The 14,799-nt window shown below is 58.4% G+C and overlaps 1 protein-coding gene and 1 long non-coding RNA gene across 2 annotated transcripts; one reads left to right on the top strand and one right to left on the bottom strand.

Annotated features, from left to right (window-relative positions):
* Positions 1-3,721: 3,721 nt before the first annotated feature.
* LOC122474262 lies at positions 3,722-7,402 on the bottom strand. Its single transcript, XR_006294880.1, has 2 exons — positions 7,218-7,402; positions 3,722-4,714 (listed from the first exon to the last, which is right to left on the bottom strand). It is a non-coding gene; the product is annotated as an uncharacterized LOC122474262 (long non-coding RNA).
* Positions 7,403-9,285: 1,883 nt separating this feature from the next.
* Positions 9,286-13,546, top strand: EDF1 (endothelial differentiation related factor 1). The gene is made up of 5 exons (XM_043565110.1): positions 9,286-10,008; positions 11,564-11,615; positions 11,972-12,132; positions 12,426-12,519; positions 13,135-13,546. The coding sequence occupies exons 1-5, from the start codon at positions 9,931-9,933 to the stop codon at positions 13,194-13,196; spliced, it is 447 nt and encodes a 148-aa protein (XP_043421045.1). The 5' UTR covers positions 9,286-9,930; the 3' UTR covers positions 13,197-13,546.
* Positions 13,547-14,799: the final 1,253 nt, after the last annotated feature.

Raw genomic sequence — 14,799 nt, 5'->3', positions numbered from 1 at the left:
GCGGTCTGGAGTCCCCTTTCTAAAGTGCCACGTCCTCGGATACGGCAGCAAGGCTGTCCTGCCTCTGATAGAGCTCGGATAGCGGCCGGGTTCCGTGAATTTCCGGGCTGAGTTTGCCACAGGCAACTCCCCGTCCAAACTACAGGTTCAGTGGAGGGTTCATTCAAGTCCCATCACCGTCACCTAGTGAGCTCCTCCTGGCGTCTGGGAGGCCAAGGCCGAGCTGTGTACCCACCAGCTGCCCGGCAGGAAATGGCTCTTGTTGTAGGGAGGAGGTTCACCTGCAGCGGTCTACCCCCACCCCCTTCCTTAAGGGTAAGATCAGGAAGCTGTCCTAATTGGCTACCTTTTGCAGCAGGTTCCGGAGACTGTCAGACCTCACTCTTGCAGGATCGGGGACAGCGCAGAAGCCTGAGAGAGGCCCCAGAGTCCAGGAGACACTTCCCCGGCCAAGCTCTTGCCTCCTGGGCAGGCAACCCCCTGCAGACCTTGGTGCCCAAAGGGCTGAGCAATCTTAAAGTACCTTCCAGTGGTTTTAGCCTGAAGGTGCTTTTAGACTTTGCTGTTTCCAAGGATTTTCACACACACGTTTTGAAAACCTTGGATTCTGATGAAAGCAGGCCTTTGGGGCTTGCAGCGCTAAGAACAGGGGGAGGAAGCCCTGGCCCAGCCCCGACTGGGAAGTGGCCGACCCGCCCCCACCGGCCTGCTCGGTCTGGGGACACCTCAGTCCCGGCTTGCTGGAAAGGGGTGAGTCACTTTGGTCGTCGGGCGGCTCAGGGGATTCCCACTCAGGTTCCTTCCTGCCAAAAAGAAAGCAAAACTCCACCCGAGGCAGCCACAGTGGGAGGGCCCAGGGAGGGCCCGGGACAGCCCCAAGCAGCCCCAGGAAGGCCCGCACCGTGCTCGCCCTGCTCCCTGAAGGCTGGGGTCTGGGAGGCCGCAGAAGGCCACCGTCATGGACCTCAGCGCCCCCCAGAGAGAGGCATGGGCCGGCTGCAGATTGCGGTTCGTGCCGCGGTGTGAACACTGGCTGCTCCGGGGCAGGAGGGTCCATCGGCTGCCAGGGAGTCTCTGGACTCCCGCGCTCACTCCACTCGATGGCCCGAGCTCCAGAGGGCAGGCAGCCCCTCTGTTGTCCTTTCCCACGGGGTCATCTGTGCCCAGGGACACCTCTGAATGCGGCACCTCCTCTCCCAACAGGCTGCTCCTCTCAGAGGCCTCATGTCCTTTACTCGGGCTTGTGCGCATGGAGCCTGAGGCAGGAGGGCTGACCCAGGCCCCCGCTCGGGATCCGGACACGGGAGGTCCCTGCTGTGCCCAGCACTGTCCCCAGAGGAAAGGCCCCCCACTAAGGAGGGGCTCCCTTACCAAACACAACCCAGTTTCTGTCCTGTCTCGTTTCTCAGACAGGAGAAGGCTCCCCCTGGGCAGCAGCTTCCGAAAGACACCGGCTTTGCTCTCACTGTACCGTCATCTGACAGAACCTTTCTAGAAAGGCCGGCCGGGAGGGGCGCCCCCCGCCCCCCCCCAACAAAGTGCACACCTGCCACAGTCCCTCTCCCAGGGCAACCCCCTCAGAAAGGAGAAACGCACGGGTGGCGAGGCTCGTGCTAACCTAGCAGCAGGGCGGGGGCGTCCCAGGGCTGCAGAGAGGAGGAGAAGCCGGCATCCTGAAGGGTCAGCCCAGGGCTGGCCCCCAGCAGTGACCCCGTGCCGAAGTCGCTCGTGGTGACCCACATGTGCAGAACACAGCGTCCTCTGGGAGCAGAGGCGGGCGACAGCTTCCACGCCCACCTCAGTTCCCTGTAGACTTGGAAAGAGACGCAGAAAGTTGTAAGAGTGGTGAGGGGGGAAGAGGAGGGGACACGTTCACTCTACACCACCCCACGTTTTAAAACCCACCCGATGGTATTACCAGTGGAAAACCGTGTGTGTTTTAAGCAACAGAAGGTCACTTCAGAAGCTCTGGAAAACACAGACAAGTACCAGGGAGAAAACAAAGATCACCCCCGATTCTCCCACCCGGAAGCACACTCCGCAGAGGTTCCCTACTCCGTTTAGCACCCACCTCCCTCCAGCCAACCTCAGAACAGAAATGCCACACCATACCCCAGAGCCAAAGGCCCGGGCCACAACCTCACGGGCAGAATTTAAAATGCCCAGTCTGGGCGCACCTGGCTGGTTCATCCAGGAGAGCATGCAACTCTTGATCTCAGGGTTGTGAGTTTGAGCATAGAGATTACCTTAAAACAAAAAACAAAAAACAGCCCAGGCTGCCCGGGGCATCTCTAGCCTCTGCTCACTGGGCAGGTCTAGCCCCAGGGCATTTGCACCAGCCAGGCCCTTACCGGGACCAGCTCCCTTCCTCTCCCAGGCACTTGGCAACCCCCTGAGCCCTCTGCAGGCCTTAGAAGGTCTCCAGATAGAGGAGTCTCTCTCCTGGTGGCCTTGAGTTAAGAGGGATCCTCCTCCCCACATCCCATGTAACTCAAATCAGGTCGTATGTCTCTTCCCCAGATATGGGTCCCTGTTTGGCAGTGGTCCCTTTGGCCGCATTCGGGGCTCAGTTCCTGGCTCGTTTTTGTTGGATAGATGAAGGCACGATCCGGTAACGAATGGCTGGACAGAGTTCGGGTCCCCAGGGCCGTCTTTGGAGCCCGATGCCACCGCCCTCCTCCTGGCCCACCTCGCCCCTCCCCAACGGGCACAGCAGCAGGTCCGCAGCCGCCCTCTGCCGGGCCCAGCCGGAACTGCAGCCCGGGCCCTGAGGGCGCCGCGAGCACCTGCTCTCTCCAGGGACCTTGCTCTGATTGCCTCATTTCAAACGTGCAGACCCTGCAGACCGTGAGGTGGCTTTGCTCACACTCGCACCCACCAAGTTGATCACCCGGCCAAGGTCCGCAGCCCCCTCTCTGGGAGGCTCCAAGTGGCCCTCCCAGGGTCTCTCCACCCCGCCACAGCGGGCTCTCCTGGGCCCACCGCTGCTGCCCTCTGCAGTGGGGCCCCCCCTGTTCAGCTGTAACCCTGAACCCCAGCATTCTTCAGCCCGAATGGGACCTCCAACCCTGGTCCTCCCACCCGCCCACCGTCCTTCCTTGCTTCCCCAGACCCCAGGCCACACCTGTCAGCCCCCACCCTCTCCAGCCAGCTGGCATCTCTCTCTCCCAGTGACCATCTGCCGATGCCCTGTCCCCGCTTGGTCTAGGTGGTCCTACCCTCTGACGCTGACCAGGGCTGAAGGGAGTCGCTCCCCGGTGCCCGTGCTCCCTCACGGGGTGACCTCCCTGCCTTGTCCTCCTGCACACGGGGCCTTTCCAGCCCTCCCGGCCTGCTGGGGAACCGGACACTGGTTGGATCCTTTTTAATCTCCCTCCTGCACAGAACCGAAGAATATTCAGTGATGGCAAGCAGTACAAATGCTCCTTGGCTGAACCTCACGTAAACAATCATGCTGGTAAGAAAGGGAAATGCGTTCGACAGAAAATACGAACAAGGATAGGGGCGCCCGGGTGGCTCAGTCGGCTCAGCGTCCGACTTCGGCTCAGGTCGTGATCTCGTGGCTCGTGGGTTCGAGCCCCGTGTCGGGCTCTGTGCTGACAGCTTGGAGCCTGGAGCCTGCTTTGGATTCTGCGTCTCCCTCGCTCTTTGCCCCTCCCCCACTCACGCTCTGTCTCACAAATAAATAAACATTAAAAAAATACAAACGAGGAAAAAATGATGGATTAGAAGTTTCTTTCCATTGTTGTATTTTTTTCATGAGCAAGGGAATACTTACGCCAATGTACAAGTTTTTTGCTGTAGCGATTGATGTTATAACCCAGTCCATTTTTCTGCCTCAATATCTGCAAATTTGATGATAAACTTGTCACGACTGATCTGCCTTTTCTTCTCACGTTCAAGAGACAGCCCGGCCGTATTTGTCTATTTTTGCTCACAGTTGGTCCAACTTTTTACTAACCTTAATTTAGGTAATTTTCTTTCGCTCGAAGCCACAGATTAGGGGGAACTTGAAACAGGATACATTTGGCAAAGAGTCACAAAAATCCCACTTTACGCCACCTTCTGGAAACTGTGACTCGAACGCAAGCAATCCTAGTGGCTTTCGGACATCTCTGCTGCTGAAAAACTGAATTCAAATGAAAACTCCAAGTGGCCACCCGGAATGACAGGACTCAAATAACTCAAGCGCATTAGTGGCGGCACCAATGTGCCCTGGTTTTCTATTTAAACACAGGACAACAAAATCCCATCGGGGCTGGAAACACGGTGCACCCAAGGTTTAGGAGCTCCCCCTAGAAACAAAGTTGTAGCTGATTTGCACGCATGCAGCGCGTGTCCAAAGATAGGTCTCCATCAGTGTGCTGATGCGAAGTCTACCCACTTGTGCTGAAGTCAAGAGGTATCTGGAGCAGTATTTTATCACTGACGTTATCCGGAATTGGTAGCACGCAGCAGAACTTTTAGCTAGTGTTGTTACGATCTAGCCTTTGGGCCGCAGGACGAGGTGGTGTCAGCGGAGGCGGGCCTGCGGGCAGGGGCTGCACGCTGCAGGACTGGCCGGAAATCCGTGCAAGGACAGCTGGACCCCCGATCTCCTCCCCAGCCAGCACATCCGGGTGACTTTCCCTTCCTCACTGGCGGGCAGTGGGCGGTGAATCCGGTGGCTCCCCGGCCTCAGGGCCGCCGGGCTCCCTTGAAGCTGGCAGTAAGGCTAAGCAGGAGACAGTGGGTCAGCGAGACACTGCTCTTCGGGACCCTCGGAAGAAAGCGCCGCATCCCAGCCCGATCACCCTGAACGGGAGCCCACCCTGGAAGACCCCGGCACGCCACAAGGCTCCCAGCTGCTCCTCTGCAGTGTGACAGAACAGCTGAGGGTTGTCGCACACTTGAGTGAGACACAGACACCAGACCTGATGGGAGGAGAGCAGGGGCGCTGCGGGCGCCACAGGAAAACGTGAACAGAGCTGAAATCAGCACCCGCACAGGAGAAGCGCGAAAGCCCTGTGAGACAGGGGGCCCCACCGGGGCACACGGAACATAACAGGGAGCACTTAGAAGTGCAAGATGTGCCATCGGGTTGGAGGAAAGTGTCTGTAGAACAATTATAAATTTCGAAACTCTCCCAAAAGTAGAACAGAAAGAAAAGGAATGTAAATGTTTTTTAACATTGATTTAGTTTTGAGAGACGGAGTGAGACAGAGAGTGAGGGGAGGAGGGGCAGACACGGAATCTGGAGCAGGCTCCAGGCTCTGAGCTGTCAGCACAGGGCCCGATGCGGGGCTCCAAGCCACGGACCGCGAGATCATGACCTGAGCCCAAGTCAGACGCTCAACCGACTGAGCCACCCAGGCACCCCGAGCGTTAGACGCTTAATGCCAGACTCTAACATCTTAGTAACAGTGGTTTCAGAGAGTGGAAACAGACAATAGAGAGGAAGAAGTTATGAAAGGAATAGCACAAGAGGGCACCGGGGGGCTCAGTCGGTTAAGCCTCCGACTTCCGCTCAGGTCATGATCTCACGGTTCGTGAGTTCGAGCCCCACGTCGGGCTCTGCGCTGACAACTCAGAGCCTGGAGCCTGCTTCGGATTCTGTGTTTCCCTCTCTCTCTACCTCTTCCCTGCTTGTGCTCTGTGTCTGTGTGTGTGTGTGTGTGTGTGCGCGCGCTCTCTCTCTCAAAAATAAACATTGAGAAAAATGGAAAAAAAGAAAAAAAGCAAGAAAGCCACATCATGAAATTGCAGGAAAAAGGAGGGAGGATAAAAGATTCTGAAAACTTTCAGAGATTGAGAGCGAGAGCAAGAGAGGATGCACCCACACAAAGCAGATCATTCAGAAAGGACTGACAGGCAGGAAAGCATGGGACATCTCAACAGAAAGGTGGACACTAGAAGACAAGGGAACACGCTTTTGAAATCCAAGACAAAACATATTCCAATCTATAATTCATGTAATAAAGACACTTTCAAACGTGCTGTGTCTCAAAACATGTGCCTCCCACGTACTCCTGGTCTGAAAGCTACTGGAGCTTTCCTGGGAAAGGAAATACAATCATAGTGTATTACGGGGATCTGCTATTAACAATATCCATCGAAATGCTGACAAAGGAAATAACCAGTAACTTTTAAGTCAACCATCAGCAAGAGGCACGTTGGTGTGTGGATCCAACCTGACATCATTGGCTTCCATAGGGTGTTCCGCCCCTTCCAGGCACCTGTCCACTCCTCAGGCCCTGGCCAGTCCAAAGCACTGCCCACACTCCCCTGGACACCGCCCCAGCCCCACGTACAGGCCCCCGCTCTCCACACTGTGGGCACAGTGCTCTTTGCCAAAGGCAAACTCAGTGGGTCATCCGTGTTCAAATCTCGAAGAGGCCTCTTCTTTGCAGGCGTCTGTCTGGAACCGTCAGACCCACGACACCTTGTGCACTGGAGGTGAAGCCCAGATGTCACCTCCTGTGACGCCTACAGTGGAGACAGCCTGGATATAGCAGCTGGAGGGAAAATTTCTCTGGGCTAAATACCATATCAGAGAAGCAGAAAATAGGCTGAGGGCCCCTGAAAATAGCCGGAGATATTATCCAATCTGAAGAGCAGAGCAAATAAAGGTTGAAAAAAGAACGGTGGGACAGACAGAACTACCAGGATCACATCCCAGAGAAAGACAAGACAAAGAGAGGGACAGAAAAATTAAAATATCTAAACACTAGTAAAAGTCGTCCCTTTTTTTTTTAATACTTACTCATTTTTGAGAGACAGAGACGGAGTGCAAGTGGGGGAGGGGCAGAGAGAGAGGGAGACGCAGAATCCGAAGCAGCTCCAGGCTCCCAGAGCCCGACGTGGGGCTCGAACCCACAAACCGTGAGATCATGACTTGAGCTGAAGTCTGGCGCTTAACCGACTGAGCCACCCAGGTGCCCCCAAATCATCCCAATGTGATGAACAACATTAACGTATGTATCCAAGAAGCTCAGGAAACCCGAGTAGGGTAAATAAAAACAAAAGTGAGGTGCCTGGGGGGCTCAGCCGGCTAAGCCTCTGACTTTGGCTCAGGTCTTGATCTCTTAGTTCACAAGTTCGAGCCCCGTGTCAAGCTTGAAGCTGTCAGCGCAGAGCCTGCTTAGGATCCTGTCTCCCTCCTGTCCTTCTGCCCCGCCTCCCCTGCCTTGCGCGTGCACACTCTTGTCTCTCCCCCAAATAGAAAACCAAATGTGTACCTGGGCACTTGAAAGGAAAATCCAAAAATCAAGAGAAAATCTTGAAAGTGGAGAACCTGTCACATGACTTGCAGAGGACGACGTTACCAACGACGGTACCCACCGCTGAGTTCTCATTTGGAAGCAAGGGAAGTCCGAAGATGGTGGGACTCGAAAACAGAAATACCATACGACCCAACAATTCCACTTCCTTATGCCTAAAGGATTGAAAGCAGGGTGACAAAAAGCTACGTGTACATCTGTGTTCATAGCAGGATTACCCATGACATCATTCACGACGGCTAATGGCGGAAGCAACCCATGTCCGCAGCTGGCTGGCTGGCTGGCTGGCTGAATGGCCAATTTTGGTAGGGGCGCACGACAGAATAGTATTCAACCTTAAAAAGGAAGGAACTTCGGACACACGCTGTGCGATGAGTGAGCCTTGAGGGCACTGCTGAGAGCCAGTCACTGCTGACGCACTGCTCACCAGGCCTCCTAAAGCTGGTTGTGTGACACCCGCTCCGGCTCCGTCCCCAAGGCTACTCTTCCCTGGACCCTGAGTCAACTGGAAGCACCCAGAGCCCGGAGGGGCTGTGCGCCGGCGAGTGGGAGGAGGCACAGACACCTGCACCACCCGTGTCCTTGTAGGAGGGCATGCCACAAGGACAGGGGCACCGGAAGTCTTTGTGGCTTCAGGCCTGGACTCCTGACCAAAGGCCGGATGGGGCTGTGCGGATACGGGCAGATGCCCGCGCGGACGGAGGACACCTAGGTCTGGATGGCCGTCCTCTGGGCCTGAGCCACCCAGGGCAGTTGCAACGCCGCGGAGCTGATGCAACTTCTCTCGCCGGGATCCCAGCCACGACTCTCGAGGGCCCTGTAGTGGGTTCACGTGGTCAAATGTTGGCGAAATCCACGGACCTCATGTTAACGATCGGTTAAGGCCGCTGCCTCTTTCCAGGTAGGCTGTTCCTTCATCACACTCTTTCTGGGGCCCACTGGGGAGACCACGGCATTTTTGGGACCCCACTATGGCGATCTCAAGTTGGGATGCATTTAGTTGGGGTTTATGGGAGATTTTTATGATGTTGTTTTGCTTGCCTTCCCCGGGTGGGTACGTCTTCTATGGCTATGAATTGCCCACCCCCACAGTCCAGGCACGGGGAAGTGAGGAAGAAAACAAGATTTGTGCTCTGAACCAGAAGGGAGTCTGCAAATTGGGAGCAGAGGACCTGGTTCTCCCCAACATCTGGATAAAGGGCGTGAGTGGGGAAGGTGCCGGGGCGCGCACCTGATACGTTTATCTTCTCCGATAAATGTATTCCATAACACAGTAGACACAATTTTATGTACTGTGTATCTTTTTCCTTTTAGACGGGGACTGCATTTGTCAGAATTCCGGTCTGTGGAGCAGGGAGCCATAGCAATGCCACCAAGGGTGAGCGCATCTATGCAAAGCCCCAAGTGTTACCCAAACCAATGTCAATACCAAAGATGAGGTACAAATTCTGTCAAACGGCCTAGGGAAATGTCTGAGGAGTCTTTCTGCTGTTTTCATAAAACCATTCTGCAAAGTCATGAGGTGGCCAAGAGAATACGGCCAAAAATGTAAGCAAAAGCATTCAAGAGATGCATTTGATACTTCGTACAAATGTTACTTTTCCAAACTTTGTGATGCTTGAGGAGTTTGTCGGCTTTTGAAAACGTACTGACTTCTCATTATGTAAGTTATCTGTAAGCTAGTAATTACTGTAAAATAAAGCATCCATTTTTAACATTATACAAAATTAACTTTTGTAACTAAGCTTATTTTATCATTTTACTTTTTTATTTATTTATTTTTTAAGGAGAGACCCTCCCCAAATTGCATATACTTTAGGCCCCACCAAACCCGGATCCACCCTCGTCCCCAACATCTTCGCAACACGTGACCGCAACTCCGGGGAAACTGAACTTCAAACTGCGTGCAGGGTGACGAAGTAAAAAGCACGAAACAGAAACTGAGCTCAAATACAGAAAAGCTGAGGAGGCAACGTGTCCCTTGGCATCCAGTTTTCCGCATCCCCACCGCGCACGTGACCGGGAAGGGGGTGGTCCCTCCCCGTGCCCAAAGGTGGACCAGAGGGCTAGGTGTGGGCCCACCGAGCGCCTGCGGCGCCGCCGGTCCCCCACTGGGGTCGGGGCTCCGCGGTCCTGTCCTCTCGGCGCGCCCCGGCACCCACCCCACTCACGCCCTCCCTCCTATTGGCGCCCTCGCCCCCACCGCACCCCTGCTCTTCCTGCGCATCGCCCCACCGCACCCCTCCGCCTCCTAGGGGCCCTGGTCTCCCCCGCACACCGGTGCCCCCTCTCCTCCCCGAGTCGCCCCTCCCCACTTTCCCCCCCAGCGGGGATCCGCTGTCCCCACCGCGCGTCCCCTCGCCCGGCCGCCAGCGTCCCCGGGCCTAGCCCAGGGCGCCGTCAGAGCACCCTCCGCGCCCGGGCCGCGCACGGCCCCGACGCCTCCCTCCCCACGTCGCGCGCCGCCCGCCGATCCCTCGGCCGAGCCGGGCGCGGATTGGCCTTGAGAAGAGGGAAGTGCCCGCCCCCCGAGCCGCCGGCCAATGGGGAGGCGGGGGCGGGCCGGCGGCGGGCGCCGGAAGCGGCCGAGCGACGAGGGGACGTCGCGTCGCCGGGTCTCGAGCAGCTGCCGCGGAGCCGCCGGACGGACCGCCGGACCTGCCTGCCCGCCATGGCCGAGAGCGACTGGGACACGGTGACGGTGCTGCGCAAGAAGGGCCCCACGGCCGCCCAGGCCAAGTCCAAGCAGGTGCGGCGCCGTGTGGGCCTCGGGACTCAGGGGCGGCCGCGCGGGCGGGGCGGCCGCGGGGCGGGGAGCCCGGGGATGGGGGACCCGGTGGGGACGGGGACTAGGGGCAGGGAGGGGACCGGGGCTGGGTGGGCCAGGGGGCGGCGGATCAGCAAGGGGCCTGCGTGAGGGGATGGCGCCGGGGCTAGGAGGCAGGAGACCGGCGTGAGGAAAATGGCCGGGCTCGGACAGTTACGACAGAGGCGGGCTGCGGGCAAGGGCCAGGGCCCGGCCGCAGGGTATGGGACGACAGGTCGGCGTGGTGGGAGGACGGAGGGGTGAGGGAGATGGTGGGGGCGTGGACCGGCTGCGCTGGGGAGGGTGCGGAAGGGCCCAGCAGTCTTTGGAGCCAGGGACACAGGTCCGGGGGTGAGGCTGTAAATAGGGACAGGGACAGGGTGGACTTGCGGCCTCTGACAGCCGGGATGGGGGGGATGGGGGACCAGGTGAGGTTGAAGAGGTGGACCTGGGGGCGGGGACTGGGGACCGCGGTGCAGATAGGGGGCGGAGGCGGTCCGGACGCCCCCAGGGTCTCTCCCGCAGATGCCTGGGCAGCCTGACGCTGCCTGTGGAGCATCGCGGAGGCGCGTTTCAGGCCATCGGGGGTCCCTGTGACTGGGCTGAGGTGGCCTAGAGACCCAGTGCTTCTGGGTCTTTCAAGTGTAGATGACACGCCCTGGGAGGTACTTGGTAACCGGTCTCTAGCTTGGTTAATCTATGCGGAATTCACCTGTGAGCTTCAGTGACCACCTCTGCCGGGCCTGGGGCCTGCACCCCGGTGCCCGGTCTGGGCCGGGACTGGGTGCAGCCCTAGCACCTGGCAGTCGCTGACCTGCCCTGACCTTATCATTTGCGTGGTCAAAACCAAATTCCCTGTTCCTTTTTTTTTTTCCCCAGAGGAAATTTCATAGCCATAAGCTAGGAGTCACCCGAACATGTCTAGAAAGCATCTCTGAACGTATCACACTCAGAAGGGCCCCGGTCACTTCTCCGAAGCGTCAGAATTGTCAAGAAATGCGTTGCGTTAACTTTTGGCAAACGTAGACAGAAGGGTATTGCTCTCGTTGGTGATGTCTGGGGGCTGGGCTCTCCTCTCAGGAGTCAGGTCCACGGAGGAAGGTTGCACCAGGCCAGCGCTTGACCTTCCTTCCTGGTTTTGCAGGAGAGCCTAGTGGAGGAGTAGGTCCGCCGTGAGCACGGATTTCTCAGAGGAACCCGTCAGCCTGTGCTTGTCCGCAGTGAGGAAGCGAGGGGTGGGGGTGGCGGGCGCGGGGGTACCTCGTACCTGATAGCAGAGGGAGGGTTTTGCGAGGTGAGCTTGGGTTTCGCACCAGCCGAGCTTGTCAGTCTGGAAGCGCAGCAGTGCCCGGGGCCGTGAGGTCCGGTCGGGCTTCCCCGGGCTCCAGAGGCACCTGCCGTGGGCACGCGTGCTGTCCGGCTAACAGCGGCCTCAGCTGCTGTTTGCCAGACCCTGCCAAAGCCGATTTTGACCAGAACCCTTTTCTGAACGCTCTAGGCTATCCTAGCAGCTCAGAGACGGGGAGAAGATGTGGAGACTTCCAAGAAGTGTGAGTACTTGTGCTTCCTCACAAAACGAGGGTGCGCTGTCGGGGCATCTCTGTGACAGGCGCCCGCCTCGCCTGTGCTGCCCCCAGGGGTGTCGGGGTGGCTGCTGGCAGCTGGGGCCGCTGCGGGGCTGGGGGACGCCTGGGGTCTTAGCTGAGCAGCTGTGCTCACTTCCTGTAGTGAGGACAGAATTCTGGACTCCGTGCTCTTAAGCCTGTGACTTCCCCGTGTTTGGATACCTGGCTTCCCGTGTCTCCCTGGCACAGGTCGCTCGTCATGCCTGGTTCCCGTCTTGAAACGGCTTTGTTTTGGGTTTGTTGCAAACCCTGTCCTCTGTTTTTGTCGCATGCTGGTCCAGGGGCCGCCGGCCAGAACAAACAGCATTCGATCACCAAGAACACGGCCAAGCTGGACCGGGAGACTGAGGAGCTGCACCACGACCGGGTGACCCTGGAGGTGGGCAAGGTGATCCAGCAAGGCCGGCAGAGCAAGGGGCTGACTCAGAAGGACTTGGCCACGGTGAGCGCGGCAGGGTCGTCCTCCCAGGCTTGGTGGGGGGGGGGGGGGGGGGGTGTCGGGACTCAAGGCCTTGTTTGCCCTTGGCCCTGGGATTCTCTCTGGAAGCCGGGTCAGGGCGGATGTAAGTTCCTTTCCGGCATGAGGTGGCTTCCAGCGCGTGTAGCCCCAGCTGCTCAGTAAGACCCTCGGCCGCGTGCTGCCTGGAAGGTGGCGCTTTGGCCGCTCCCTTGGCTGTGTGCTAGCTTCGTGGCCTCTTCTTACCGAACCGCTATGCGTGTGATACGTTTCTTTAGAAAATCAACGAAAAGCCACAGGTCATCGCGGACTATGAAAGCGGACGGGCCATTCCTAATAACCAGGTTCTGGGCAAGATCGAGAGAGCTATCGGTGAGTATCTTTAGGTCCCTTATTGGGTCTCCGCTGCTGCCCTCTGACCAGGTGCCCTCACTGAGCACAGGATGGCCCCTGAGGCCGTGGAATTCTCCAGACCCCTAAGAAGCTCATGAGGGCACCGTCTTGGGCGCCTTCCCCTGCTTTCACCTTTCACATCCTGTCTACCCCTCCCTCTGCTGCTGGCCAGCGCCCTCTGGGCCCGTGGACAGAGGGCTCAGTGGCCCTCCCGCTCAGGCACTTGTGTGCCCCCCTCCCCTGCCGCCATGGGCATTGACTTCCTCTCTGGTGTCAGCATGGCCCCCAGCACGGGGAGCTCCCAGAACGCTGGAGTCCCAGTTCTGGTTCTGGGAGGGGCGTCGGCCCTGTCCGCTGGGGGGCTGGCAGGTGCACGTGGGGAGCTGAGCCCAGCCAGGACTGCTGGTGATCCTCCGCCTCCCTGCTCTCTCCCGCCTCCTTCCCTCCTTCCCTCCTTCCCTCCTTCCCATGGAGAAGGTCGTGCGGGCAGTGCTGCCGTGTCAGGGCGGATGGGTGGGGACGCTGTGGCGCCGCCCCGCCTCTTGGGTCCCAGACGGGGCGCCGTGGCGGTGAGCGGGCCAATGGCTCTTTCAGGCCTGAAGCTCCGGGGGAAGGATATCGGGAAGCCGATTGAGAAGGGGCCCAGGGCGAAATGAACACAAAGCCTCGAAATCAGTGCGTTCCGGCTGATCTCGCCTGGCTGGTTCCCCTTGACCACCGGTGCCAGCATGGTCTCTTCACGTGGCCGAGCGGAACGCGGGGCGTCAGCCCTGCCCGGGAACCCCCTCTACCCTGCTGTCAAACAAAACCTTGCAAAGTATTGCTTCTCCTGATTTTTTTTCCTTCCCATCCCTGGTGTCTGCCCAGCCTCGGGGCGGCTCCCCGGGGAGCTCTGAGCGGGACCACCTCACGCTGGCGGGGCTGTGGGGTGGGGTGGCCTGACCCAGAAGAGAAGATGTCTTCTCCAGTCGGCTTTTAGAGAAGCTAATAAACGTGTTGCCCTTCCTGCTGGTGTCCGGTCTGATCTGCCGGGTCCCCGCGTGTGTTTCTCTCTGGCCCACGACGTAGGGAAGAAAGGGTTCTCCTGACATGCCCTGGGGAGTACTTGAGGGACCCTGAAGGTCACCCTCTGCGGTGCCGCTTCCTCGTCACCGTCTGCTGGGACAGGCCACAGGCTTTAGTCAGCCCCTTGATCCCGGACCCGTGCCCTCCCCTGGCGTGGAGTCTCCAGTGGGCTGGACGGCAACGTGGTCTCACCCCAGGCAGGAGGGGGCACTTGGCTGTGCAGGTGTGGCTGTCTCCCCCCCCCAGGACGGCCGTGCCCAGTGGGACCTTCCAGGCCCAGGCAGGGCCGTGTCAAAACTTCCTGTGGGGGTGCCTGGCTGGCTCGGTCAGTGGAGCATGTGATTTTTTTTAAAGTTTATTTATCAATTTTGAGAGAGAATGAAGTGGGGAGGGAGGATCCCAAGGAGGCTCCACGCTGTCAGCACAGAGCCTGACCCAGAGCTCGAACTCATGAGGCCATGGCAGATCGTGACCCGAGCAGAAACCAAGAGTTGGATGCTTAACTGACTGAGCCACCCAGGTGCCCCAGAGCGTGAGGCTCTTGGTCTCAGGGGTCGTGGGTTCAGGCCCCACGTTGGGTTTGGTTGGAGCTTACTTAATGAATAAGTAACTTTAAAAAAAAATTTCCCTTGTGGAAGAGCAGAGCCGGGGACCCTCCCTGGGTTAGGAAGATTCGACTCCGTTGTACTAGGCAAGGAGGGAATGCAGGCACACCACGGGCCTTGACACTTCCGAGAGACGGGGGTTGCCTTCATCCTTGGACCCCGTGAGGTCGGGAGGGCGGGAGCCTTGGGTTTGCCTTCCAGTGACCTCAGCAGCATCCCCAGGGCACCGAGTGACCTCTGAGACACATCATTCCGGGGACCACTTGGATTTGCTCACGGGATGGTGAGCTCAGGGACACTTACGGCACGGACCCTTTACCATGGGACAGTGGACGTGGGACCTTTATGTGGAATCACGGACAAAGCAGGGCGTTTCCTCACCAGACCAGCTTTATGTCCCTGACAGCCGCTTCAGCGTTTGCTAGTCAGTCCGTGTCCGGGGTTTCTCCCTGTCCTGAATTAGAATCACCCAGCGAGGCAGGGGCTGGACAGGGCCTGGGTCAGATTCCCACAGGCTGGGCTGGACGGCCTGAGTGCTGGGGTGCCCGCCCGGCCAGAGGCAGGGGCTTCTCAGGGTCCCGCTGTATCT

Source organism: Prionailurus bengalensis, chromosome D4 (genome assembly GCF_016509475.1).
Source record: "Prionailurus bengalensis isolate Pbe53 chromosome D4, Fcat_Pben_1.1_paternal_pri, whole genome shotgun sequence".
Taxonomy (NCBI): Eukaryota; Metazoa; Chordata; class Mammalia; order Carnivora; family Felidae; genus Prionailurus; species Prionailurus bengalensis.
Note: the sequence above shows the minus strand (reverse complement) of the source record. Positions and strands in the feature narration are given on the sequence as shown.